Source organism: Bos taurus, chromosome 6, assembly GCF_002263795.3.
Source record: "Bos taurus isolate L1 Dominette 01449 registration number 42190680 breed Hereford chromosome 6, ARS-UCD2.0, whole genome shotgun sequence".
NCBI classification, from domain to species: domain Eukaryota; kingdom Metazoa; phylum Chordata; class Mammalia; order Artiodactyla; family Bovidae; genus Bos; species Bos taurus.
In genome coordinates, this window is record NC_037333.1 from 113,418,990 (window position 1) to 113,446,252 (window position 27,263).

The 27,263-nt window shown below is 50.3% G+C and overlaps 1 protein-coding gene across 6 annotated transcripts in view; it reads left to right on the plus strand.

Annotated features, from left to right (window-relative positions):
* Positions 1-27,263, plus strand: part of TBC1D14 (TBC1 domain family member 14) — a 108,721-nt gene that overhangs the window by 22,903 nt on the left and 58,555 nt on the right. For 4 of the 6 annotated variants that reach the window (XR_009494802.1, XM_005208346.5, XM_024993439.2 and 1 more), the window contains 1 exon segment: positions 22,485-22,605. Coding sequence is in view for 5 of the 6 variants with exons in the window: in XM_005208346.5 (XP_005208403.1) it covers positions 22,485-22,605 (121 nt within the window). In the remaining variant the exon portion in view is untranslated. 6 annotated transcript variants of the gene reach the window in all.

A 27,263-nucleotide genomic window follows, 5' to 3' on the forward strand; every position in this document is an offset into this window, starting at 1 on the left:
AGCACGTGGTGGTTGTAAACCAAGTGAGTCAGTAAGGAGGTGTGTGAAGCCCAGGGGAGCCTGTGGAAGGAGCCATCCCCGGGACCCTGTGGAGAGGGAGCTGGCAGACAGGGGGCCTGCCTCCTCCTCTGGAAGGAGGGGTGGGGCAAGAGCCACCTGCCGTGTGTTGCGGGTCTCACCTGAGGCCGGTCTGGCACTGCCTGTGAGCTCGGGGGTGAGGTTCAGAGTCCCCGATACTGACGGGGGGAGCCTGCCTCTCCAAGGGGTGTTCTGAGGTGTCTTGTCCCTCCAACGACTTGAGGAGGGGCGGTTCAGAGAGTGCCGTCCTGGAGCCAGAGACGTGACTCCGACCTGCCCTTCGGGCTGGGGCGGGCCCTGGGCTTCGTTTTCCTGAACCCTGGTCTCCTCGTCTCTGGTGTGGCAATAACCAGGCGACACACACTGCCTGGCATAGTGGTCAGTGCTATGCCCTGTCCAGAATTTATCAGGAATCTCTTCCCCGCTTCTTGGTTTAGTAAACGAACGAGTGAAGGAATGCTCAGAAGTGCCAGCTTGCCCAAGAAACGATCAGCCAAAAAAAGAGAAACAAAGGGTTCCGTTGGTCCTGGAGGGTGAACCTGAAGGATCTCTTTCACGTTATGGTGACTTGATTAAAGTCAGGCCACCGGCTGGTTTTTTGTGGTCTCACTAGTTCTCTGTTAGGTGGAGGAACTCAAGGGAACAGGAAGGTGTTCTGGGAAATCCCAGCTGGGTCTGATGATCTGCTTCCTTCTGTTTGAGGATTAGGAAACTTGTCTATACCCGAGGAATGAAAGCCTTTATGTTCAGCTGCTTGCTGTTCGGTGCTGACTTTGACATGCCCGTTGGCCTCAGGTGGGGGCAGTCAGGGACTTTTTGTTCCAGAGTGCTGGAGCCAGTAATCAGGAGCGGCTCTGTATGTGCCCTGTTCAGTAACCGGACTATGTTCCTGGTAAACCTCATGGGCTGCACTGATTTCTCTGCGTCGTTTCTGCCCTGGCTTCTGCAAGGTGTTCACGTCCTTAGCAGCTCCACAGCCATAAGCAAGGTAGTTTTGGGGAGTGGGGGATGAAGAGAAGGTCTTTGTTCTTTGCAAGATTCGTTTGGCTTCCTGACTTGATGCCACACCCATAGTGTCCTGCACTATCGGGAAGTCGCGTGCTGCATCTTTATGGAAACTGAAGTTATGGTCAGCCTGGGAGGGTGACTCAGTGTGCGTTCAGGACACTCTGTGGGGGTACAAGGGCGTGGAGGAACCCACAGGCTGACCCATTCCTGCAACACACTTCTTCGGCTGCCAGCTACTCACTGCTCAGAAATAAACTTCCCTCTGCCCAGTTGAGTATAAGAGCTGTTCTACTTAAAAAATGTTAGTGGAATGATAGAGCGGTTAACACTGTCTTGCTCGGTTTTCCACCTTGAGTAGTGCCTATTTTAAAACGACTGCGTGTTTGCTTGTAGAGCCCTGGACACTCGATGTAGCTGACATTTAAACTCTGCTGTGCCTTCTGCATTTTTCATGTGCACGTCTTACTGGATTGCCACATCAGATCAGCTAGTTCCTGTTTATGTGAACTGAGCTGGGTCTGTAAGGGAGAGTTGTTTCAATTCCACTTCTGCTGATTCTCTGTTGTGAGTCGTTGTGGTTTGTCTCGGGATTCCTGTAAGGCTCTATATATGGAGGAGTGATGAGTCATCCAGATTTGCCTAATGGCCGTGGTAACCCCCCCTCCCCGCCACAGTCCACTTTCGCATTCATTCCCCTTTGCTTTCAGCCAGAGGCTTTTAGAATTCAAGCTCTGTGTACAGTGTTACAGGGAAGAGTGAATGTTTGTAGAGGTCTGAAAACTAGGGTTTGGAATTAAGTTCTCATTTCCTTTAGGTTTCAGGATTGGGTGGTTAAATACATTTCCTAGCAGGAGAGGAAAGAAGTGAAAGTGTTAGTCACCTAGTCATGTCCGACTCTTCAAGACCCCATGGACCTGTAGCCTGCCAGGCTCCTAATTCTCCAGGCAAGAGTCCTGGAGTGGGTTGCCATTCTTTTCTCCAGGGGATCTTTCCAACCCAGGGATCAAACCTGGGTCTCCTGCATTGCAGGTGGATTCTTTACCATCTGAGGCACCAGGGAAGCCTAGGAGGGGAGGTCCAGGGGAAGAGGTCAGGAGGGCATGGGCTCTGCCTCCCAGTCCACATCCTACAGGGCTGTGTCGACTGAAAAAAGTGCACCACCCAAAAATTGAGAATTCTGTTTCATTCCGTGGCGTTCCTGAGGACCATAGCCCGGGAAGGCAGCCTCTCTGATAGCTCTGATGGCCTGACTGTTCCAGAGAGATAAACAAGGAGCCAGGGTCTGGAGTTTTTTGATGGGAGAAAGAAACAACTTGTAGTCAAACACAAAAGATTATCGTTAATCACAGAAAGAAGATATCTCAAGTTAATGGGTTTTAGAGCTTTTCTACATATGGGAAGATGCAAGAGTCTGTGCTGATTGAAACCATCGTTTAATTATCCAGGGCCAGTCGTCTGGTTCTCTCCACCCTGAACCCCCCAGGGTGCACCGGAGGGTCTTCTGCAGTAGCTGCTGGCCGGATGGTAGGCAGCGTTCGTGTTTACTGGGGTGGCGGCTCGCGTGGTTTACTGGGATTTACATGGGTTTACTGGGTCGCATGTTTTTTGTTGTTGTTGTTCACAGGTGGAAGAGAGCCTAGTATGAGGAGGAAGAAGAGGGCAAGCGGCCAGTTAGACGAGAAGGAATGTTTCCCGGTCAGCCCCCACCCTCGCATCTGACTGTTTACTCTGAGCCTTTACCCTGGAACGAACAGGTTTCATTCTTTTTAGAAGTTCCTTTGACAGCAGTTGTTTTTAAAGCAGAGGAAATTGAGTGGTGGTGAGAGATTATGGAGAAGGAAATGGCAACCCACTCTGGTGCTCTTGCCTGGAAAATCGCGTGAACGGAGGAGCCTGGTATGCTACAGTCCGTGGGGTTGCAAAGAGTCAGACATGACTGAGCGACTTCACTTTCACTTTTCACTTTCAGAGTTTGTGGGGAGAAGACATAAATACGTATTTGCTTAGGTGAATACTAGCTGTTGTAACAAACTTGAAACATGTTTGAAGACTCAAACACAGCGGAGGTTCATTTCCACTCTCTTCCATGTCCTCCCCATCTCGGGGCTCTGTCCATTTCAACCTGAGGACTCCAGGCTCCTCTGCATCAAGCTGGAGAGGGGACAGAGTCTGAATGTGCTGCATGTGGGGGGTTTCCTAGGGAGCGCACACTTGAGGGGGTGCACATCACCCCACTCACAGCTTATTGGCTGGCGCTCTGACCTGTGGCCACACACACCTGTGACTTGGGCTGGGAAACAGGCCACTGCCTGGATACAGATTTCTCAGGACGCAGGTCAGGTGGTCTGGTATTCCCATCTCTCTAAGAATTTTCCACAGTTTGTTGTGATCCACACAGTCAAAGGCTTTGGCTTAGTCAAATAAAGCAGAAGCAGCTGTTTTTCTGGAACTCTTGCTTTTTCGTGATCCAGCAGATGTTGGCAGTGTGACCTCGGAGCCTTGGCTGGCTGTTTTTCTCCACCCGTGGCCACACACACCTGTGAAGGAGGCTGGGAAACGGGGCCAGTGCCTGGATAATGAGGAAGTGGGTTTGGTGAAGAGCGAGGAGCCTTGGCCGGCCATTTTTCTGAATCATTTTTCTTGATCCCCTTTCTTCATAAGAAGTAATGCCTGGGGTCTATATGTTGAATGCTCTCTCACCCTCTTGCTTAAATAGTAGTTCTCGCCATCTGCAGCATCAACACCTCAGTGCCTGACATGACCCAGGGAGCATTCTGCATCCAGCCCCCGTCCTATGCCACAGCCACAAAACCCTACCAAAACGTGACTTAGAGTAACAGAGACAAAACGTGACGAAACGTGACTTAGAGTTCTCCGGGGACTCCCCAGGTGGTCCAGTGGTTAAGTCTCTGTGCTTCTAAAGCAGGGCACACACATTATATCCCTGATTGGGGAACTAAGATCCTGCAAGCTGTGCGACTCAGCCCCCGCGCCCCCCCCCCCTCAAAAAAAAAGTGAATTCTCTGAGCCAGCGTGGGTTACCCCTGCACTTTGGCCTGCTATGCTGGCAAACTCTCGTTGTCCCTCTGAAAAACCTCCTCTGATCAGCTGTCCCCTGCCCAGACCCCCTCATTTGGATCCACAGTCCGTGGTCTTGTTTTGCGACAGCACCCACACCCTCTGCAGCCCCTCACCGTGAGCTTCCTGCGGATTGAAGGAAGGGGCTGCGTCTTAGGCAGCTTATTTGTTCTGGTTCTGTTTTCCTGGCCAGTGCAAGCGCTTAGTAAGTGTTCAGTAAATCCTTTTAAGTGAATGAGGGATAGATTGTAAATCTAAAAGAGTAATTAAGAGATCTGGAACACTTAGCTCTTAAAATCTAAATATTTTTCTTCTCAGCTTTGTTATTGTTCTAGAATTTGAGAGAAGCTCCCCCCGTCAACAGTTTGAGCTCCCGCATCAGGTCACCCCGCGGTGTAGGTTTCAGATTGCACGCGTGGCGTCCACACTGGTGGTGTCTGCGAAACTGGCGTGTTCTTTCTGGGAGGTTTTTGCCTTTTGTTTTTAATGGTAAACCTTCTTTTACATGTTTTCCCAAAGCTTGTATTTGTTTAGAAGTATGTAGGCAAATTTTGACCTTTTATGTTATCATTTTGTTTTTGTCGTTTCCACTTTTACACCTGCTGCTGATGTTCCTCTTTATAGTATTTCCCTACAGACTTTCTCTGAATTTTATCCATAAAAATGTGTTATCACCACAGCTTGATATCCTGCTTTTTTTTTTTACTTATTGAAAACATTTTCTCACACGATTAAAAATGAATTGTTCATACATACTGGTGTCTTTGTGGTGGTATTCCATCCTGTGAATCATTTACTTATCCCATAATAAGGAAATGGCTTTTGTTCCTACTTTTTGGTGATAAAATGGGCTGAGGGCACCTCAGTGCGCACTGTGTGCATTCCGGGTGATTTCCTGGGGCACAATCCCAGAAGTGCTGCTGCTTCTTGACCGCGGCCCTGACCCCGGGTCGGCTCTGATCTGCCGCCTCCCGAGGTGAGGATGAGAGCCTCCGGGAGCCCTCTGTCCTGGCTGCAGGTTGATGGCAGCGAAGGTCCAGCCCCTGCTGTGTGAACGAGGAAACTCAGTGAGGGCCGGCGGACTGTTAGAAGCGTCCATAGCTCTGGCCTCTGGTTACTGAGTTCAAGTTTGGGAGGATTTGTCCTTCCACGTCCTGCGGTCTGCAGAATGCAGAGACTTTGGCTTCCTCCCTTCCTTTCCTTGGGCTCCCCTGGTGGCTCAGACGGTAAAGAATCTGCCTGCAAAGCAGGAGACCCAGGTTTGATCCCTGGGTTGAGAAGATCCTCTGGAGGAGGGCATGGCAGCCCACTCCAGTATTCTTGCCTGGAGGATCTTGTGGACAGAGGAGCCTGGCAGGCTACAGTCTATGGGGTCCCAAAGAGTCGGACACGACTGAGCAGCTAACATTTCTACTTTTCCCTTTTCTCCTTCCCCCGGGCACTTGCTCTGACTCATGGGACGGTGTGCTCTGAGCCCAGCACTGCTGGCTCGCCCTGCCCTGCCTTTACCTGACACTCTCTCTTTCCCTCTGCCCTGGTCCCCGGGGCCGATTTCTGCACAGCTTCATGGCCCAGCCCAGCTGACACCTCTTCTGTGACTCCTACCCCGCCGTGGCCAGGGCAGAGGCAGCCTCCTCCAGGCGTGCTGCCCTCTGTTCCCGTAGCCTTCTTGGTTTAGTTCAGTGGTGTTCTGTCTCGCTCTTACTGTGGGCCCCTCAAAAACAGGGCCTGGGGCTTAGTCATCCCTGATGCCCAGCTGGTGTCCTTGCCTGGCCCTGGAGTGTTAGAACGTGACTCGGTTCTGTTCACCTGGCCGGCACGAGCTCTTGTTCTGGAGCTGCACGTAAGAGGCTGGTCTGTCTGAATCCTCACGGGCAAGGCCTGCAGTGTGCGCACTCCGGGCTGAGTGTTTTCCATACGAGAGAAGACGAGGATCTGCTGGGCTCCAGCGAATCCTGGGGCAGGGCCTGGATTTGCTGCTGTGGAGGGAGAGGGCGCAGGCAGGTGGGCTCCACAGGCTCCCTGGGTTGGGGACCTGCACTAGCCTGATCCTGGGAACAAGATCCTGGAAACGTTCTCATTACAAAGCAGGTGTTCACAGTTCGGTTTTTCTTTAGCAGATAGAATTGTTGGGCCGTTTAAAGCAAACTCTAAAAGTAATTCGCTGTTCATGGAAACTGCTGGAAAGGAGTTAATCTTAAATTCAATGCGTAGATTAAAGCATGAGTTAAACAGATAGCAGGGGAAGGGAACATTTATTAGTGAAGGAACAAAGTCCTCAGCCTTTGCAGCACAATAGAATTATTCAGAAAACTTGAAAAAAAAAAATTGTCCAGGCCCTGCCCTCAGAGACCAGTTTTAATCGGTTTAGGGTGAGAGCGAGGCATTAGGAGTTTCGAAAAAGCTGCCTAGGTAATTATAGTTTGCAGCCAGGATTGAGAACCGCTCTTGGAAAATACAGACTTAAGTCCAGATCCAAGTGTTCTGGTGTACTGTGTGACCTGAGGCAAGGTTATGTCTCTGAATTTCCTCATTTTGAGGAAAATTATGCATAAGCCTGTGGAGGACGGACACCTGTGTCTCTGGTCGTCATCGACTGTGTTTCCTGAACTTGGCCCTGCCTCGGAGATGAGCAGTGCTCAACATGTATTTGTTGAGTGAAAGAAATAACGTGTGTGACTGACTAGGTGGTGGTGGTTAGCCGTGCAGTCGTGTCCAACTCTTGCGACCCCATGAACTATAGCCTGCCAGGCTCCTCTGTCCATGGGATTTCCCAGGCAAAAATACTGAAGTGGGTAGCCATTTCCTTTTCCAGGGGATCTGCCCAACCCAGGGGTCAAATCTGTGTCTCCTGCATTGCAGGCAGTCTCCTGCATTAAAGATGGATTTGTAACCGCTGAGCCACCAGGGAAGCCCCGTGTGACTAGGGTCAGGATTCAACGAGATGCGGTGCTTGGCCCTATATAATGAGCAGACTGCTTTCAGTGTCATTGATAAGCACTCCTCACAGTCCCAAAGTGCGTAACCGGGAGGTGGTGCCTCAAAACCAAGAGGTTCTTTTCTTACCCAGAGTCCAGCAGCTTGTTACCAGGGTGGGATGGGAGCCCAGCTCTGCCTGATGCTGAATGCTTTCTTCTGCATGTGCTTTTTCCACCTGAGGTCTGATCTTACCGTCAGAACCCCTAAAACGGGAGAGCGCGGCCATTTTGTCCCTTTGCTCTGCCGCCATTGTGGTCGCGCCCACTCACAGTCCATGGTGCTTGCAGCCTGTCACTAACGAGCAGCGCCATTCTCCCTCTGTTCTTTGGTGTCCAGACAGAGATTCAGAATAAAGCTGTGTGTTTTTTCCCCTTAGCAGTGTTCTGTACTACATTATGTAGGCATTTCGCAGTGTCTTCTCTTTCTCTCTTCTTAAAAACCTAAGCTGATGTTAGAGAAGGCATCTCTGTTTCATCTTCCCTTCCTCTATTTAAATGTTGGGAGTGTTTGAAGGAGATTTCAAGGAGGTTGTGGCCCAGGATAACACGGGGTCTTGTTTTGCTCTCTGACTTATCAGTGGGAGGCTCTGAGGTGGTGGTGCAGTTTCAGGGTTAGTTAATGAATTACCTGTTAATGCAGCAAATCTAGCAGGTTATGCCAGGCCTTGGGGGTACAAAGACCAAGTAAGGTTCCCGTGTATGTAGGGGCAGTGGCGCATAAATAACTGAAACATAGCCCTCAGCTCTCCGTCACAGTCAGTGTGAGTGCGCTGGGGGCACAGAGGAGGGACTTTGCGGAAAGGGACTCCATCAGCCCAGAGGCTCCAGAGGAGCACGCTTGCAGCTGACTAGTGTTTGCTGAATGGGGACAGAGTGAGCACCCACTCGTGTGCCCCTGGAGAGTCACGCCCCTTCTCGGTCAGGACCTCGCTCCCCGGGGGCCACCACTGTTCCGACTTCTGTCACCATAGATGTGTTCCGCTCGTTTTGAACTTTAGATGTGTGGTGTCACACGGCGTATTCTCCGGTGTCTGGCTTTCTTTGCTCGGTTTTGTCGGCGGCTCGCCCAGGTGGTTCCTGTGCGGCAGCAGTATCCATTCTCTCGTTTTGGGGGTGTTCAGGTGTGCAGATAGACCCGTCCCTTTGCGTTCTGCCGTGGCTGGATGTTCGCTTGTTCCGCTCGTGACCACCGGGAAGAACGCTGGTCGTAGTGTCTCTCTATGCGTGTGACCCTCAGGTGGACTCGCCGGATCTGCTTTCATGGACACGGCTGGGTGGTCTTCCGGGGCGGCTGTCCCAGAACGTGCTCGGACTGGCGTGTGCACACGGCTCCCTCCTCTCCCAGACTTGGTGGTGTCAGTTTCCTGGCTTCTTTCCGCTTTTTGCCGTTCTGGTGATGGGATAGGGGTATTTAGCTTTCCTTTACATTTCTCTGATGACTCATGATTCGATTCACTTTTTCATATCTTGCTGATTGAGAATCTCCCTTTGTGGCTTGCCTGTTGAGGTGTGTCTTGACTGGTTTGTAGGCGTACTGTCTGTATTCAGAAGGAGAGTCCTTTGTGAGAGGTGTGTGTTGCAACATCTTCTGGTGGTGGTGGTTTAGTCACTAAGTCGTGTCCAACTCTTGTGACCCCACGGACTGTAGCCTGCCCGGCTCCTCTGTCCATGGGATTCTCCAGGCAAGAATACTGGAGTGGGCTGCCATTTCCTTCTCCAGCGGGTTGTCCCGGCGCAGGATTTGAACCTGGGTCTCCTGCATTGCAGGCAGATTCTTTACCGACTGAGCCGCGAGGGAAGCCCGTATCTTCTACACTATGGCTTACCTTCTTATTCTCTTAATATTTTAAAAGTTTGGTTTATTAAACTAAGAAAAGTTCTTCATGGTGATGAATTCTGCTTAATAGAAGTTTTCTTTTTATGCTTAGTGCCCTTTGTGTCCTGTTTAAGAAAGTCTGAGTTATCTTCTGGGCTGCCCAGGTGGTGCTAGTGGTAGAGAGCCTGCTCGTCAATGCAGCAGACCTGAGAGACACAGGTTCGGTCCTTGGGCCGAGCACGACAGCAGCGACCTAGCATGCGTGCACGTTCTCTTTTAGAGACTTTGTCTTGCCTTTACCAACTAGAGCCGTAGTCCATCAGAATTAATGTTCTGTTAGAGTGAGAGGTAGTGAGCGGTTTGTAGAGATCATCCATCCCACTGAACCTTTGAAAGAAGTCAGGTGACTGTGTGTGTTCCATCATCTGTTTGTTCTCTCACTTGTCTTCTCTTAATTACTATTACCGTGTCATAGGTTTTGGTATCTGTAGAGTAAGCCCTCCTGCTTCGTTCTTCATTAACATTGTTTTGGTTATTCTAGGTCATTTTCATTTCCCTGTAAATTTTAAAGGTCAGTTTGGCGATTACCACAGAAATCTGCTCTGATTTTGTTTGGGATTACATTGAATCTGTTGGTTACTTTTTACTATAGAAGACTTGTACAGTAGAAGACTTCTAATCTATAGTAGAAGACTTCTGATCTCTGAATATGTTATGTCCTTTCATTTATTTAGTTTTTAAAAATTTTTTTCACAGTATTTTATAATTCTTTATGTACAGGTTTTGTGTTTCATTAAATTTATTCCAAGATACTTGTTATTTTTGATGGTTTTCAAAATGCCGTTTTATAAGCGTTAGTTGGAAACGGAGTTAATTTTTGTCTGTAGACCTTGACTCCCAGAATCTTGCTCAGTTCAGTTCTTACAGTTTATCTGTGGTTTCTTTTGACTTTTCTCTGTAGAATACCATGCTGTCTGTGGATGGGGTTTGTTTCTTTCCAATTCTTACACTTTGTATGTACTTTTCTTAAGTTATTGCGTGACCAGGGTCTCCGATGCAGGTTAGATTGAAGTAGTGCTGGCAGAGAGCCTTGTGTGGCGCCGGCCTCGGGGAAAAGCTTTCTCCGTTTCCCACTAAGTGTGATTTTTGCAATAAGATGTGTTTTACTAGATGCCTTACTTTATAGTAAGAAGCACTTTTTAAAAATCAGATTAAGGATTCTGATAAAAATCGTTTGCTTTTATTCATAGTTGTACGATTTAAAAAGTCATGAGTGTGTTGCATTTATCAAATGCTTTTTTCCACATCTATTGATGATGCGTTTTCACCTTTATTTTCTGTATGTGGTGAATAACATTTTTCTAATGTTAAGTAAACTAACTTGGCTTCCTTAGAATCATCTCAACTGTTCTTGATAGATCATCCTTTATATCTGTCGTTGGATTTGATTTGCTAATATATACATTTGAAATTTTTTCTGCCTCTGTTCATAAGAGTATAGCCTGTAATTTTTCTTTCTTACAATATTCTCTGTCCAGTTTCGGTGTGAAGATTATGTTGACCTTATAAAATCGGTTGAGGAATGTTCTTGTTTCTGTTTTCTCAAAGACTTTCTGTAAGATTTTCCCCTGGTGGTTAAATGAACTGACCAGTGTGTTAAAACTCAGAGACCTGCACACCAAAAAGTCTGCTCTATTATATATGAATTTTTAAAAATAATAAAAAGGCTTTGTGGGAATTTAACATGTATACATGTACATACTAACCCATGTCAGATAACCCTCCCAGGGTCGTCAGAAAGTCCTGTTTTTTTTGGTGAATCAGACGTATAAATGCATCAGTTGAGTGACCTAATAAATTTGCTGTGGTCGGGGGGCGGTCTAAAAGGTTTGTTCTCTGAAAGAGTTTGTGAAGGTTTCTTCCTTAAATGTTTAGAAGGATTCACCAGTGAGACCATCTGGACCTGAGTTTTCTCTGTGAGTTTTAAAATTATGGATGTTTCTGGAAGCATTTTTTTTTGCTGAGGTATAATTATAAAACATGAATACTGCAGGTTGAGGAAGAACTTGGAAGGACTACAGGAACATGAGTGTTCTGGAGCGTAGAAAGCACAGTGGCTCCCGAGAAGGAGACTGCAGATGAAGCCGGGAAAGCAGGCTGTTGCTGGGGGGCTTTGACTAATCTCTTCCAGTGGCTTTGTGAGGAGTCTCTTCAAGTGAACTCTTTGTGAATCTCCTATAGTGGCTTTGTGGATTCTTAGAGTGAATCTCTTATATTCACTTTGTGAATGACTGCTCTGTTCTCACCCTGAGCTACAGATGGAAAAACGTCAGTTTGATTCCTCGGGTAGTGAGGGATTTGACCAGAACTGCTAAGTAGGAGAGCAGGAATTTTTTGAAGTGTGTAAGTGTAGTCAGAACAGTGCTTCTCAAACCTTAGCCGCATCCGAGCCACCTGGAGGGCCTGTGAAACAGAGCTCGCTGGGCCGCGCGTGAGTTTCTGACCCAGTAGGTCTGAATGGGGTCAAGATTTGTATTTCTCGCCAGCTCCCAGGTAGGTGACGCTGCCCCTGGTCCAGACCCCCGCTCTGGGGTCCCCGGCTTTGTAGAGTGTGTTCGTTAGCATCCGCTGCACTGGGGTGGGAGTCGTGTCCGTCTGGGACAGGCGTGTGCTCGGGGCCACGCTGTACCCTCTTACCGCCCATGCTTGGCTGTCTTTTCTTTTTAGTTGCAAAGGTTTGATTTTTTAAAAAAATAAAGTGGCAGTATAGTAGTTTGTAACATAAAGTAACTTTTTCCTCTGTTCCTCACCAGCTCCTCTTGCCAGAGATGTCCGCCTGCTGTCTCCAGTCAGATGTCTTTTGTGTAATTTCAGACATACAGACATGTGCCAGATAGGCATGGACGATGGGGCTGCTTAGTAGCAAGTGAGCCCTAGCTGGGCGCGTGGGCTGATTGTTGACAAATAATTGAATGATGCCTGCCCCAAGGGCCAGCCAACCCATGGTATCTTGTGGCTTTAGAATAGATCAGTTCTATAGACTGGACGTTGTTAATTAGATCTTGTCCCTTAAAAAAGCTTTAGCACTATTTGAAGTCATGGAGGGACAGTCCCCTAGTGACGGTTCTAAGGCAAGTGTTTGGACAGAGATTCAGTGACCATGTTTGTGACTCACCAGAAAACCTGGTTGCTTTTGCACAGAGTGCAGTGTCTGCCCAGAGGAGGTGCTCAGTTGTTTCAGATGCCCTTCGCCTGCCTTCTTAGTCTGCAGCGCCCGTGGGTTTTGGGGTCAGGTGAGCCTGTCCTGCTGTGCTGTGGCTCTGGGTCTCTGCCGGGTGCTGAGCTGCATGAGTGGGTCTGTGTGGGGCCCTGGAAGCCTGGTCGATCAGCCTTCCTCCCAGACTGCCCACACCCAGCTTCCTGGGGACTGGCTAGGAGTCAGAGCCCCGCACACCCCCACCGCCTGGCCTTTCCAGCCGGGCCGCTCTGCCCAGCCTTCCTTAGCCTTCCAGACTGCGTGGAGCGGGCTCGGAAGGGCGCCCATGGTGCTGCTTGGGACTGCGGCTTGGGCCGGGCAGGAATGTTCCTGGGGGAGGCGCGCGCTCCTGTGGCTGCCTCAGAGCCAGGCGCTTCCCGGAGGTGTGATGGCTGTCTCCCCTGCGTTGCTGTTGATGGACAGGTTGGTGGTTGTGGTCTTGCCTTTCTTGCTTCGGTAATTGCAGACTTAACTGGAGCACGGTTCCTCCCATGTTAGATAGCTTTTAACGTGGTTTAGCTCCCCTCCTCCAAGCCTGCGTGGGGCAGACTTGTTTCCTCGGCTGTTCCTCAGTTTAACATGGGGGTGATCAGCGGGGGTCTGCTGTGTGTACCAGGAGCTCGAGGGCCCCATTTTATATCCGTGCTCATGTCCGCCGCCCCCACCCCTCACCCCGAGGGTTAGCATTGCTTTTAGTGGATTAAAGGTTTAGCGTCAGCTGCTGCTTGGGTAACATTTTTGAAAAAGGAGAGGGACTCCTGGGTACTTTTAACTGTGTGTGGAACTAGGAATTTGGGCCACAATGCTTGTGGCCATAAGACCTCGGTGTCTCCCTTACTTCCTTTTTCCCACAAGGTAGGTAGAATCTGATCACACAGGAGGTTTGCTCTGCAGACTGCGGCTTTCCCTTGGTGTCTCTCTGACGGTCGAAGTGGGCCAGCCTCTTCCCCTTGTGCTTTCAGAGCAGAGCCAAGGCCCGGTGTGCGTCTGTGCAGCTGCGGAGCGTGTCAGTCGTGGAGGGGTGGGAATCTGGAAGAAACACACGGGAGGTGGACTTCCGAGGAGTCCGTGGAGCTTCTCCCCTTCTCTGCCGCTGATGGGTGTCAGGGTTTAGATGTCTCTCGAGTGAATTTTTGACCTCACTGAGCCTGTGTGAGCTTATGCTGTGTGTATCGTAGTAACTATAGCACCGTTCCTGTAGCGTTGTTTCACACATGAAGCACAGGAGAAGTGCCTGCTGCCGGAGCCTGACAGGTGGTCTGTGACTCAGGAGACGCTGAAGGAGATACCCAGCTGGGCCAGCCAGTCCTCGGGGGAGCCAAACACTGTTTCTGCTGGTTTCCGGTTGCTGTGGGATCAGAAGTCGCCAGCAGTTTGTCACTGAGACAGGAGCAAGAGAGCGGGAAGCCCCAAGTAATTACTGAATCACAGCCAGGAGTTCAAATGTACGGCCTCTCAAAGGAGGAAGACATCGGAGGTCTATTTCTCAAGACTCTGAGAAACCCTGGGGAGCGTGGGTGGCTTGTGGAACCTGCTCCACCGGGTCGGCGAGGACTGTCCTCCCGTCCCAGCCCTCCTCCGCCCTCCAGGACAGCCTCATTCCGTCTCTCCCTGGGCAGGACTCCTCGCCCTCTCCCAGTCCTGGCTGCTTTGGTTTTAAATGGACAGGAGTAACTCTCCGATAATCTTTATGAAAATTCCCTGTAAAAGCACACGTTTGATGAGTTTGAGTCTTTTCCTGCAGGCCGGGAACCGTTCTAGACACTGGAGGCACCACAGCAAATGGAAGAGGCTGTGTTCGTGCCCACGGACTCTGCCTGCTGGTGGCGAAGACAAACACAGCCGCAGTGATAGCATCTAGGAATGTATCCGTGTGCCCGCGTGTGGCTCAGCTCACACATGGCGCGTTGACACCCGCGAGGCCAGGGACCCAGGTTGAACGCCTCGCAGGCCTCTTGTCAGCGAGCATTCTTACTTGCTCCTTGAATCGCCTTCTTTTGGCTTCAGTAACTCGGGAAAGTTAACTTGGGGGCGGAGGTGAAGGTAACAGCCTCAGCCTCACCACCTGTGAAGACAGCCTCTCAACTTTTGTGTTGGCCCTTGGCTCTGTAATCACTCAGCTAAAAGCAGAGACGTGGGATGCTGGACTGTGCCGGAGTTTGGTGACCTGTGAGCTCTAGTGGCTGTTGCGTCCCTCGTCCCAGGGTTCAGAAGCATATAAAACTGGGTTTATGACATGTTATAAACCTGACATCAGGACCTCTCCAGTTCCAATTCAGTCGCTCAGTCGTGTCCGACTTTGCGACCCCATGAACTGCAACACGCCAGGCCTCCCTGTCCATCACCAGCTCCCAGAGTCCACCCAAACCTATGTCCATTGAGTCGGTGATGCCATCCAGCCATCTCATCCTCTGTCGTCCCCTTCTCCTCCTGCCCTCAATCTTTCCCAGCATCAGGGTCTTTTCAAATGAGTCAGGATGACTTTGTGTACCTAATTAGTATTTTTTTTCCCTTGAAGAGCATGCCCCAAAGTGTGTGACCTTCGAGGCTCCCCAGACGTAGCTCTGCCCTTGCAGACGGGCAGCGGGAGGAGGGTGAGGGGTGAGGCACTGGGGGCGCCCGGCCCGCAGCCCAGCCAGAGGCCCCGCTCAGCTTGGGCTCAAGCTCGCGCGGGAGCCAGGCCCGGTGCGGCCTGCTCCTTAGTCTTTCTGTCTCCACCTTTTCATCTTTCACGTTCCTCCCTACCCCACGCCCTTGCAGCTTTTTGGCTCTCCGGTGGGAAAAGCGTGGGGATGGGCCCAGAATGTGCCTGCTGCGCATGTCCATCCCAGACTCCCTAACCGTCCCCTCCTCCCGGCAGCCATAAGCTCGTCCCCCGAGTCTGGGCGCGCCATTACTGTCAACGCGACTCGGTCATTGGTGTTCTGTATCTTGTCCTCTGAGTCGTGCCTATTGAGACAAGAATAGATATTTTGCCAGCCATGGATAAATGCCGGGGGAGACCCCGGCTCCCTTTTCTTGCCTTTGGCTTTCTTGCCCCCTCAGGCTCTGAGGATGACGCTCTTCCCTTGTAGCTGGATGTGGCTCACCTGTTACAGACTCTAAGGTGTGTTTCCTGAGGCTCTTCAGCTTTATTGGAAAGTGGATCTGACGTGCGTCAGCCATAGGCCTCTGGTGGGGCCTGCGCCCCCTGGGTCACCTTCCCTCAGCCGCCGGCTTTGACACCTGCCTCTGGGTGCAGAGCGCTGGCTTGGAGAGGTGGGTGGAGCCAGGGGACCGTGGCTGCCTTCTTGGTTCCCCGTGGACTTTCTGGGGCCCCATGCATGTGCAGGTCCTGTGTGCAGCCCGTGAGGCCCAGCACCTCCCCGTGAGGCCGACCCTCCTGGCTCCCTGTCAGGAGCACTTTGAGGGTCGGGGGTTTAGTCAGCAAGTCGTGTCTGACCCTTGTGACCCCATGCCAGGCTCCGCTGTGCATGGGATTTCCCAGACAAGCATACTGCAGTGGGTAGCCATTTCCTTCTCCAGGGGATCTTCCTGACCCAGGGATCGAACCTGGGTCCCCTGCCTTGCAGGCAGACTCTACCATCTGAGCGGGTGGAGGGAACATCGAGTGTGCAAGTGCCATGAGCTCAGGGGAGCCGTGGAAGGGGTCGGGGCGGGGGCTGGTGGGTCCACCTGCGCTTTCCAGAGAGGGCCCTGGGCTCTGGGAGGCATGGCCGGTGGAGTTTGGCAGGGGCCCAGGGCTCGCGGGTCTTGGAGCTGCGCCTGAGGGACTGCTGAGGCACAGGTGGGGTGACCAGCCCTGGAGGCCCCAGGGTGGAGGGGCAGTGGGGCAAGACCAGAGTTGAGGAGGAGAGCCTGGTGGTCTCTGAGCACGGAGGGCTGCCTCTCCCTGCCGCGCAGCGCGGTGGAGGCCCGCAGCCTGGGGGGTGTGGAGCGGCACCACCCCCCGCCTCTGGGGGTGCTTCTGGGGCAGCGCTGCCGAGGCCCCCACGCTGCAGCCAGCCTCAGGGCAGGCGAGTCCTCTGTCTCCCCAGGGTCTCCTAGGGTCTTCAGGTGCGTCCCTGCGGCCACCACGCCCGCAGCCCTCACCCGCCAGCCTTGAGGGAGGGGCTCGGCAGGAGTTAGGTTGTGCCCACCACGTGTGTGTGTCAGACTGTGTGTGTTGGGTATGTTGGGTGTGTGCGTATGTGTGTCATGTGTGTGTGTGGTGTGTTGGGTGTCTATGTGGTGTGTTGGGTGTGTTGAGTGTGTGTGGTGTGAGTGTGTGTGGTGTGTTAAGTGTGTGTGTGGTGTGTTGACTGTATGGTGTGTGTGTGAATGGGTGTGTGTGTGGTGTGTTGAGTGTGTGTGTGTGTGTGTTCAGGGGGCCATGCTGGTGTGCCTGCGTGTGCGGATAGGCAGCGCGGGCCTTGTTGTCCAGAGTCCTGGGAGGCTGTGGACGGTCTTGTTACAGAAGCCCGTCGTCGTGCCCGCGGGCTGGAGATGGCGCAGCCCTGGTTCCCCATCAGCCCTGGTGGCGTCGTTCCCTTCAGTGTAGGGGCGTGTCCCCTCCGTTCCCGTGCTGTTTCTGCTCTGCAATCAGAGACTGCAGGGAGGCCAGCAGCGGAGGTCCCGGTGCTGCCGGTGGAGGACGCGCTCGTTTCCCTGCAGCGGAGCTTCCACCCTCCCACCCAGGGCCCTCCTCTGGGGCGGCCGGTCCTCCTCGCTGCCTCGAGCCCTCATCACCCCTGCTGGCGGCCTCCCTTGGGAGGCGAGTTGGGTGTCCTGCTCGGCCACCCCTCCCCGGACTGCCAGCCCCTCTTCTAGGAGCCCCTGGGGACCCTCCCCCGCTCAGATGTTTCCTCTGTCTCATCTGAGCTCTGATTTGTCCAGATTGTCTCTGTTGCCTTGAGCCTGTGTGGATGCCCGTCTGTGGGCCCCACCCTTGGAGGTGGCTGGCTCCCCCTGGCCTTGGGTGGGCCCCAGCCTGCCCCCTCCTCTCATGTACTTGTCCCCCTGAGGACACACGCGGTGGAAAGACCACTGCCTTCTCCAGCAGCACGCGTGCGCTCTCAGCCTCTGGGACCCAGGCTTGGGCTACACTATGGTCACAGAACTTGCGTGGGGACACCCCCAGGGATCCAGACACCTCTTCCCTCTGGGCCCTGTTGGACTGGCAGGAGCAGCCCCGTGTGTGGGCGTCCCCAAGGGCGTCTCTGAGCCCCACACTAGGACTGCAGCACAGGGCTGAAGGCACAGGTCGGCCTGGGGGCTCGCCCTGCCCCCGGCCCCCAGAGTGGGTCCTGTGATGGGCAGAGGTGCGCCCTTGGCTCCACCTGGCTCCTGGGCCCAGCAACCAGCTCCACGCCAGTCTCCCCGTGACCGTGACCTGAAAGGGGAGCAGGGAGCGGGAAGCCTTTGCTGGCTGGGCTCCCTGCTCCCCGCGCCGGCGCCGGAGCTGCAGGTGACACGCAGCTGAAGCTCGCAGGGAGTCCTTTCTGCTCGGAGCTCCTGGGTACTTGTGGTGACCTCAGCATCACAAAAAATAATACATCCAGAGATACTGTTTACAGACCCTTCAAAACTCACGGCCTGTAATTATAGCTTAAGCTCTTGGGCTAAAAATAACTATACAACGCTGATTTTTGGTTTTTTTGGCCTTACCAGGTGGCATGTGGAATCTTTGTTCCCCAACCAGGGATGGAACCCATGCCCCTGCTCTGAAAGTGCAGAGTCATGACCTCTGGACCGCCAGGGAAGTGCCCCACCATTCTGAGTTTTGATAAACTTTATCTGCACTCTGTTTGTGTGACATGGTGTAGCCTTAGCAGTGGACAGAGAAACCACGGTTTCTGTTGCTCTTGGTTCACTTCCTGTCAGTCATCTTCAGTGAACGGCACCGCGGTTGACACCCAGCCTCCCGGATCACAAAGCCCACAGTTCTTCTGTGTTTCCCCGTGCCCAGTCGCCTCTGAGTGGTTCTCTGCTGTTAGCCCTCCACACCCTTAGCGACTCCCGTCCCTGCGATCTGGTCAGGGTCCTCGGGAAGGCGGGCCTCTCGTCCCTGGCCCTCTCCTGTCCAGGTGCCTTTGATTTCCTCACCTTTGTCCCTTGGCACCCAGTTCTCTTCCCCAGAGGCACCTCCTCTCTTTAGCAAAACGTAAGCCCTTAGAACCCAAACTCTGGATGCCCAGATTCTTAGAACCCTTCTGGGTGCCAAAGGATTCGGTGTGGTTTTAACACATCAAACAGGTTGGGCCTGGAGACACCTCAAACTTCATTTCTTACAAATGTAAATAGACGTTGCCTTGGGGATATGATACCAACTTCTGAATAGGTTCCATTATAAACCACAAGAGAAAAGCAAGGAAGAATACAAAGAACCTTTTTTGAAAGTTTTTGTAACATTTGGGGGATATAATTTTAAATTTATAGAGACTTTGCAAGAAAAATATAAGGAACTTCCATATATCCTTTATCCAAATTCACTAGCTGTTTACATTCCATTCCTTTTGTTTTATTCACTCTGTGAACAAGGCATCTATTCTACATAAGCATATGAGAATTTTGGGGAAGCATTAGAAGAGGCAATTGGAGATATCCCCCTTTGTTCGATCAATCATATCGACTCTTTACGACCCCATGGACTGCAGCACGCCAGGCTTCCCTGTCCTTCACTATCTCCTGGAGCTTGCTCAAACTCATGTCTATCGAGTCGGTGATGCCATCCAACCATCTCATCCTCTGTTGTCCCCTTCTCCTCCTGCCTTCAATCTTTTTCAGCATCAGGGTCTTTTCCAATGAGTCAGTTCTTCGTATCAGTTGGACAGAGTATTGGAGCATCAGCTTCAACATCAATCCTTCCAAGGAATAATCAGGACTGATTTCCTTTAGGATGGACTGGTTGGATCTCCTTGCAGTCCAAGGGACTCTCAAGAGTCTTCTCCAACACCACAGTTAAAAAACATCAATTCTTCGGCCCTCAGCCTTCTTTATGATCCAACTCGCACATCCACATGACTACTGGAAAAACCATTGCTTTGACTGTTGGACCTTTGTCGGCAATATCTCTGCTTTTTAATATGCTGTTTAGGTTTGTCATAGCTTTTCTTCTAAGGAGCAAGCGTCTTTTTAATTTCATGGCTGCAGTCACCATCTGCAGTGGTTTTGGAGCCCAAGAAAATAAAGTCAGTCACTGCTTCCACTGTTTCCCCATCTATTTGCCATGAAGTGATGGGACCAGATGCCATGATCTCGTTTTTTTTGAATGATGACTTTTAAGCCAGCTTTTTCATTCTCCTTTCACGTTCATCAAGAGGCTCTTTAGTTCTTCTTCACTTTCTTCCATAAGAGTGGTGTCATCCGCATATCTGAGGTTATTGAGATTTTTCTCAGCAATCTTGATTCCAGCTTGTGCTTCATCCAGCCCAGCATTTTGCATGATGTACTGTGCATACAAGTTAAATAAGCAGGGTGACAATATACAGCCTTGTTATATTTCATTCCTAATTTTGAACCAGTTCATTGTTCCATGTAAGATTGTAAATATTGCTTCTTGACCTGCATACAGGTTTCTCAGGAGTCAGGTAAGGTGGTCTGGTATTCCCATCTCTTTAAGAATTTTCTACAGTTTGCTGTGATCCACAGTCAAAGGCTTTAGCATAGTCAATGAAGCAGATGTTTTTCTCAAATTCTCTTGCTTTCTATATGATCCAATGGAAAGTATACCAGAAGGGCACTCTCTTCCGTAACCATAGCAGAGTTAGCAAGACCAGGAAATGTAACATCACCCTAGGGCTGTTGTGCTCTGTCGTCCATGTTCACGTTGCATCAGCTGTCCCGGCAGTCTTCTTTATACCGTTTTTGGCCCATGGTCCAGGATGTGGTACAGGATCCACCTGTTGCTGCTGTTGTTCAGTCGCTGAGTTGTGTCTGACTCTCTGCGACCCCATGGACTGCGGCACTCCAGGCCTCCCTGTCCTCAGTGTCTCCTGGAGTTTGCTCACACTCAGGTTCATTGAGTCAGTGACGCCACCCAGCCATCTCATCCTCTGTCGCCTCCTTCTCCTCCTGCCTTTAATTGTCAGGTCTCTGTGTGTGTGCTGTGCTGAGTCACCTCAAGTCCTGTCAGATTCTTTGCAACCATATAGACTGTAGCCCACCAGGCTCCTCTGTCCATAGGATACTCGAGGCAAGAATACCGGCATGGGTTGCCATGCCCTCCTCCAGGGGATCTTCCCAACCCAGGGACAGCACCCACGTCTCTCACGTTTCCTGCACTGGCAGGTGGCTCTTTACCACTAGCGCCACCTGGGAAGCGCCCAGGTCTCTAGCCTCCTTTTAAGCTGGAACAGTTCTTCAGTCTTTGTCAGCTGAGGAAGATGCACCACGTAAAAGCTGAGAATTCTGTTTTATTAGGTGGCCTTCCTGAGGACTATAGCCTGGGAAGGCAGCCTCTCTGATAGCTCTGATGGACTGTTGCAGAGAGATAAGCAAGGAACCTGGGTATAGAGGAGTTTTTGCTGAAGAAAACAAAAACAAAAAACCATGTAGTGAAACATCGAAACATTACTGCTAATCACAAAAACAGCCACCTCGTGTTAATGACTGTAGAGCTTTTCTGTGTATGGGAAGATGCAGAAGTCTGGGCTGATTGAAATCACTTCCCTTGAAATACATCATTACTGTATGGGGCCAGTATGCTGGTTTTCTGCATCTTGAACCCCCTCAGGATGGACTGTTAGGGATGGCTACAGTGGCTGATGGCTTGGTGGGAGGCAACATTCTTAGTTTACCAAAGGCAGTGTTTTTTTGTCCACACGGGACCCTGACATTTTCAGAGTCAGATTTATCGTTTCCTTGGCTGTCCCCCTGTTTTGGTGTGTTTGTGTTTCCTCACGGTGATATTCAGGTGATATTCATGCGTTTTTTGCTAACTACAGGCAACCTGGTGTGTTGTTCTCAGCATCAGAGGAGGTGACCTGCGCTGTCCATCCTGACGCTGAGGGTGCCCACTGTGATCGCTTGGCTAGTGAGGTGTCTCCACCGTGAAGTTAATTAATTTTTCTTTGTAATTAACAAGTCATTTGTGGGAGCTACTTTCAAACTGTGTAAAAATCCTTCTCTCCATCCAGCTTCATCTACTGGTTTAGCATCCGTTGACTAATCCATAAGCCCATCAGTCCTTCTCTACTTACTGTTGTCATTGTTTAGCTGCTGAGTTGTGTGTGACTTTTTGCGACCCCGTGGACTGTAGCCCGCCAGCCTCCTCTGTCCATAGGATTTCTCAGGAAAGAATACTTACTTGGGGCATTCTAAGAATTTTCCTTCCACCTTCACTCATGTGTTCATTTTCCTATTTGTATCCATATCCATTTGGGCTCATGGATTTCTTTTTTTATTGGGTGGATTATAATCCCTTGTTCTCATTATGTATTTTGATGATTACATTCCAGATTTAGTCAGCGAGAGCCCTTTCAAGCCGGGTACTGTTTTTGTTAAACCTATCGCAGTATTTCTTTGAGCACCTTCTTTCTGGCACACAAGACGCTTCATGCTCATCTTAAACTTTCCAGTGAGCCCTAGAAACCATTCATTTTCAATGAATGAGCCAATGCAGTACGTTCCAGAACAGTTTATCTGTAGCACCATTTATAACTTATTTGTGTTATTAGGGTTTGTTTACATGTTATTATGAGAGAAGATCATGTGACTGTCTCGTGAGTGGCTTTCTTTTTATGATACATGGAGACTTTATAAACAGATAATATAGATTTACCTTATAGATAATTTAAACTAAGTTAGAGGTTCAGTACAAAAGCAGCTGTCATCCTTTGAGTACTGATCATGTACCTGTCCCTTTAATTCATATAGTGACCCTTGTTAAACATAAGGAAACTGAGTCTCAGAGAGGTTAATGTACAGATCAGAGTTACACAGCTACTGAGTGACTGAGCCAGGGTTTCAGTTCAATTTGGTTCGACTTCAAAGCTCACTTTTTCTGGATATACTTTGTTACGCTGTAATGCATATCCTTACTCTGAATGGTACAACTTGTTGTATATATTTTCATTGAATTACAAAAAGCTTACTTGTTGTGGTTCAAGAGCTTTTCACCTGCTTCATAATTCCGTGTCTACGTGAGAATCAAGTCTGCAGAATTAAAGTCTGTGATTCAGCACATTGATCTCTAAGGAAAGTCTGCTTGTTTTCACTAGAGTGATTCAGCGGTCCTGGTGTTTCTGTAAGTGTCCAACAATTCCCTAACTCTTTCATTTTCTTCTTACAGGAATTCACTTGCTAGAAAACAGAATGCAAGACTTGACAAACAAAGTGACTTGGGATGGAAGTTATTTGGAAAAGTACCACTCGGAGAGAATGCTCAGAAAGATGCAAAGAAGTTACAAAAGGTATACAAGATACAAAGACACAGAAATACGGGGTACAGCATCCGTTTATGAGCCTTGCATAAGTGACCATCATTGAGGCTTTGCAATTGGAAAGCTTTGTTATAACTTGCATGCTAAGTGCCTGCTATTTAAGTCTGTCTTCAGAACGTGGGTGACTTCAGCTTTTTTCTTACAGCGTGTATGCATGCGCACGTGGGAAAGTTGAGACGGCTGGGCTTTAGAACTTGATTGAATTTAATCAGTTTTTTCCCAATAAGAGTTACAAGTGTGATCAAATTTTTATTAATTGTGTTTGATATTAAATAATTCTCCCTTCCTGATCCCAAGGGCTTTAGCTTTTTCAGTTCAGTTCAGTTCAGTTGCTCAGTCGTGTCCGACTCTCTGCAACCCCATGAACCGCAGCACGCCAGGCCCCCCTGTCCATCACCAACTCCCGGGGTCCACCCAAACCCGTGTCCATCGAGTCAGTGATGCCATCCAGCCATCTCATCCTCTGTCGTCCCCTTCTCCTCCTGCCCCCAATCCCTCCCAGCATCAGGGTCTTTTCCAGTGAGCCAACTCTTCGCATGAGGTAGCCAAAGTATTGAAATTTCAGCTTCAGCATTAGTCCTTCCAGTGAACACCCAGGCTGTTTAGAACTTGATTAAATTTAATCAGTTTTTTTCCAATAAGAGTTACAAATGTGATCACACTTTTTATTGTGTCTGCTATTAAGGAATTCTCCCTTCTTGGGACTTACCCATTCCTGTGCCGCCTGGGAGCAGGGCAGCTGGGGCCTTCGTTACCCAGGCTGCTGTGTGACCCCCTTCCCCTCGCTGGCGGAGGCTGCCCACCTGTCCTGGGGGAGAGGGTCGGGTTCCGGGTCAGACCAAGCCTGTGGTGTCTCACTACTGTGGGCTCCTTTGCCCACTGTGGCGGGGAGGGTGCCAGCCCTGGAGGCAGGAGCTCATCCTTCCAGGGAGAGGGCTCAAGCACAGACTCAGCAAGGCCGGGGGGTGTTTGTGGCCTCAGCTACCCCGACTGTGACCACCTACATCTTCTGGTTGGCCCCAAGCCCCAGCTGTCCTGACAGTGGGGCGTTTGCCCAGTGCCATGACACTGCCAGTAGCCGGCCCCCCTACCCTGCCCAAACCTCGGTTTTTTATCCACTGACACTTGTTCAGTAGACACTTCTCTAAGAGCCAGCCTCGTGCGTGGCCCTGGAGTTAGAGAAATGGCGCTGCCCTCAGGCTCCAGAGCACCCCTCTGGTGCACAAATGATTCCAGGGCAGGGTCACCGAGAGGGAGGCAGGGCTGCCATGGGGAACACACACTGGGGTTAAATGAGTCATCATTTGGGTTTCTAGTTCATTTAAAACTCGCCACAACCTCGTGAAGAAATTAGTTACCGTCTTCATTTTACCAAAAGAGCCCTGAGAGCAGACCGAATGAGTGTGCAGCTGGAAAGCAGAGGAACTGGAGTTCAGCCCCAGGCCTGTGGGTGCCAGGGCCTTCGCCGTGGCTCTTCCTCTGCAGGAAGTGGAGGGGGGCAGGTGCCAGGCGGCCCGAGCTCTGGGCTTCATGCAGTGGGAGCCCGGGGAACAGGGGCGGGTGGTCCTCTTGGTGGGACGTGATGGGCTTGGAGCCCGCCCCTAACCTAGAGGCTGTGGGGAGCCCCCCACCAAGGGCTTTACGCATGCAGGGAATGATGAGGCCCCCTGGCAAGTGTGCGGCTCTTGGACTTGTCCGGGTGAAAGAAGGGGGTCTGGCCCAGTGCCCGTGGAAGTCGTGGGACTGCTAAGTCTTGTGGCCCCTCCATGTGTAGACATGTTAGGTTCGGGGGTGCACTGTGTAGGGCTCTGGCTCAGACCGCAGACTGGCTTTGTACAGATTTCATTGTTTATGTTTCGGCAAATTCATGGTGTTTCAAATGGTGTCTAATGCTCCTTACAGCAGTTGTTGGGACCCAGGAGACTTGCAAAATAAATCAGTGTTGAAATTCATTTTTAGAGACTGTTACATTTTGAATTTGGATCACTTATTGTGTAGATTGTTAAAATAACACACAATTAAAATGTGTATTCACATGCAGAGCTTAGCTCTGCGGTTTCTTAGGAAACTCAGTAGCTAAGCTGTTACAGAATTTTTAAAGAAATCTACGCTCTTCTAAAAAGTTATACTTTTTATATACATTATGCTGCGTAGATTTTCCCATGGCTCTTAATGCCACTTGCATCATGCTTGAATTTCTGTTATCTTTGTCGTACCCCCCTTTTTTAAAGGCGAACGTGGATTATGTTCTTAGAGGGTTTCTGTGAACTGAAGTGACTAGGTCAGCTAATTCTGTAGTAACATGATACTGCAGAGAAGAGGACCATCTGGCTCTGAGCATCAATAATACAGGATGTAATGGTACCTGCATGCCTCATACAGCCCTGCCTCCATCCTGTTTGCTCCAGCTTTGTGTCTGGGCCGCCCATCCCTCACCCTGGGCCCTCCCGCAAGCTGGGAGGAAGCTCCTGGGTGCAGGCTGGAGCTGGCTGCTGTCCAAGGCGTCGGTTCTCCCTGCCTCCCCTCCCGGCTTCAGAGGGCCCGTCCCTGGGGCCTGAGTGTCCAGACTGGTGATCCCAGATGGTGGCAGTAGCTCTAGTTAGGGCTAAAGCATAATTAAGATATTTAGTAGACTTTTAATTCCTTTCCCCTTTCTCTTTGGAAATATTTTGTAGAAGTGGCATCCTGTGGTGATTTAAAAACATGGACTTTGGAGTCAGACTTGCTGGGTTTGGATCCCAGCTCTGCCTCATACATGGGCCTCCCTCTGCGTACCCGACAGCTCCCTCTGGACGTCTGGTAGGCCTTCTCTGATGAACAAGCACCAAAGCTAAACTCTGATTTTCTTTTTTTCTGATCTGTCAGACCTATTCCCTTTGCAGCTTCCCCCGTTTCGGTGGATGACAGCCTTTCTGGTCAGCTTTAGACCTGCTGGGCTTCTCTTCCTGACGCTGCCTCCCAGCCTGACAGGTGTTTTGTTTGTGTTTGTGCGCTGTGGGTGAGGCAAATCCGATGTGCAGTCAGGTTTGAGAAGTAGTGACTTGCTGGAAAATTCTGAACCTCTGCTCCAATGAAGTCTCATAGACAAAGTCTTACTAAAGAGGTGTTCCTGGCGTAGGCGGCAGAGGTGGTTGTGGCTGAGTGGTCTCCCAGTTGCTTATGTTTTTGGGAAATGGGGAGTGGATTCCTTTAGATAAGTTAGTCACACTCACTTGGTTATGGGCTCCCTTGGTGGCTCAGATGGTAAAGAATCTGCCTGCAATGTGGGAGATCCGGGTCAGTCTCTGAATTGGGAAGATCCTCTGAAGAAGGGCATGGCACCCTCTCCAATATTCTTGCCTAGAAAATTCCATGGATAGAGGAGCCTGGTGGGCTACAGTCCATGGGGTCACAAAGAGCTGGACATGACTTGTGACTTCCCTGGTGGCTCAGATGGTAAAGCATCTGCTTACAATGTGGGAGACCCGGGTTCAATCCCTGGATCGGGAAGATCTCCTGGAGGAGGAAATGGCAACCCACCACAGTATTCTTGCCTGGAAAATCCTATGGACAGAGGAACCTGGTAGGCTACAGTCCATGGGGTCCCAAAGAGTTGGACACGTCTAAGCGACTTCACTTTCACTTTAGCGACTAACACTTTGACTTGGTTATAGTGATGTGTAGACGATGTATAAGAATATTAGGAAATAAAATAACACTTGGAATCTTACTGCCCCCCACATGATCACTGTTTGCATTTTGGTGTTTTTCCTTTCAATATTTTTCCATGTGCTTTTCTTTTCTTTTTTTTTTTAAAGAAAAGACCATTTGAAAAGTGATAGCGAGTCTTTGTAATTTGAGTACATGTCAGAGGGACTCCGGACTGTGAACACCTGGGATGATGCTTCAGAACAGAGTCTGTGACTTTGTGAGGCCTCATGCTGTGTGCACAGATGTGAGGGACTGGCAGTGTTGTCAGGAAGTGAGGCTGAGCAGCAGGTTTCAGTCCTGGGCGGGCTCTGAGGCAGCCACTGCTTGTGGCGAGGATAGCAGCAGCGGGGGCAAGCTTGCAGGCTTCACCGTCCTGGACAGAATTCTGTCAGGGGAGCACGAGTACATGTGTTTGGGTTCGTATAACCTGGGATGTCTTCAGTGGCCTTCTGGAATTTCAAGTCAGCTCTTAGATGTTAAAGAGAGAATCCCAGAAGAAGGCAAAACCAGGACAACTTAAAAGTGACATTCATTCTCACCTCTGGGTTCTCAGGAAATCACGAATGATCATAAACTGCAGAAAGGAAAAGAGTGCTCGCTCACTGCAGGTAACTGGTGGCTGGCCTACAAGTATATCCTAAAACAATTTAATTTCATTTAAAAAGGAAACCTTTCTTCATTCTTATAATCCCTTATGCATTTGGAAAATGAGTTTGAACCAGTTCACAAAAAAGATCAGGTCTCAGTTACGGAAAAGAAGAACGAAGCGTACTCTAAAGTGTCTCTCCCAGAGAAGGGAACCGCACCACTCGGATGTAAACACAGTGCCTGGGGCAGCAGCGTGGGGTTCTGGAAAGGAAGGAGTAGCAGGTGGTTTGGAGAGGAAGACTGGAAGCTCCGCTGAACGGGCCACAGTCACCACTCTCTGCGTCCTCTGG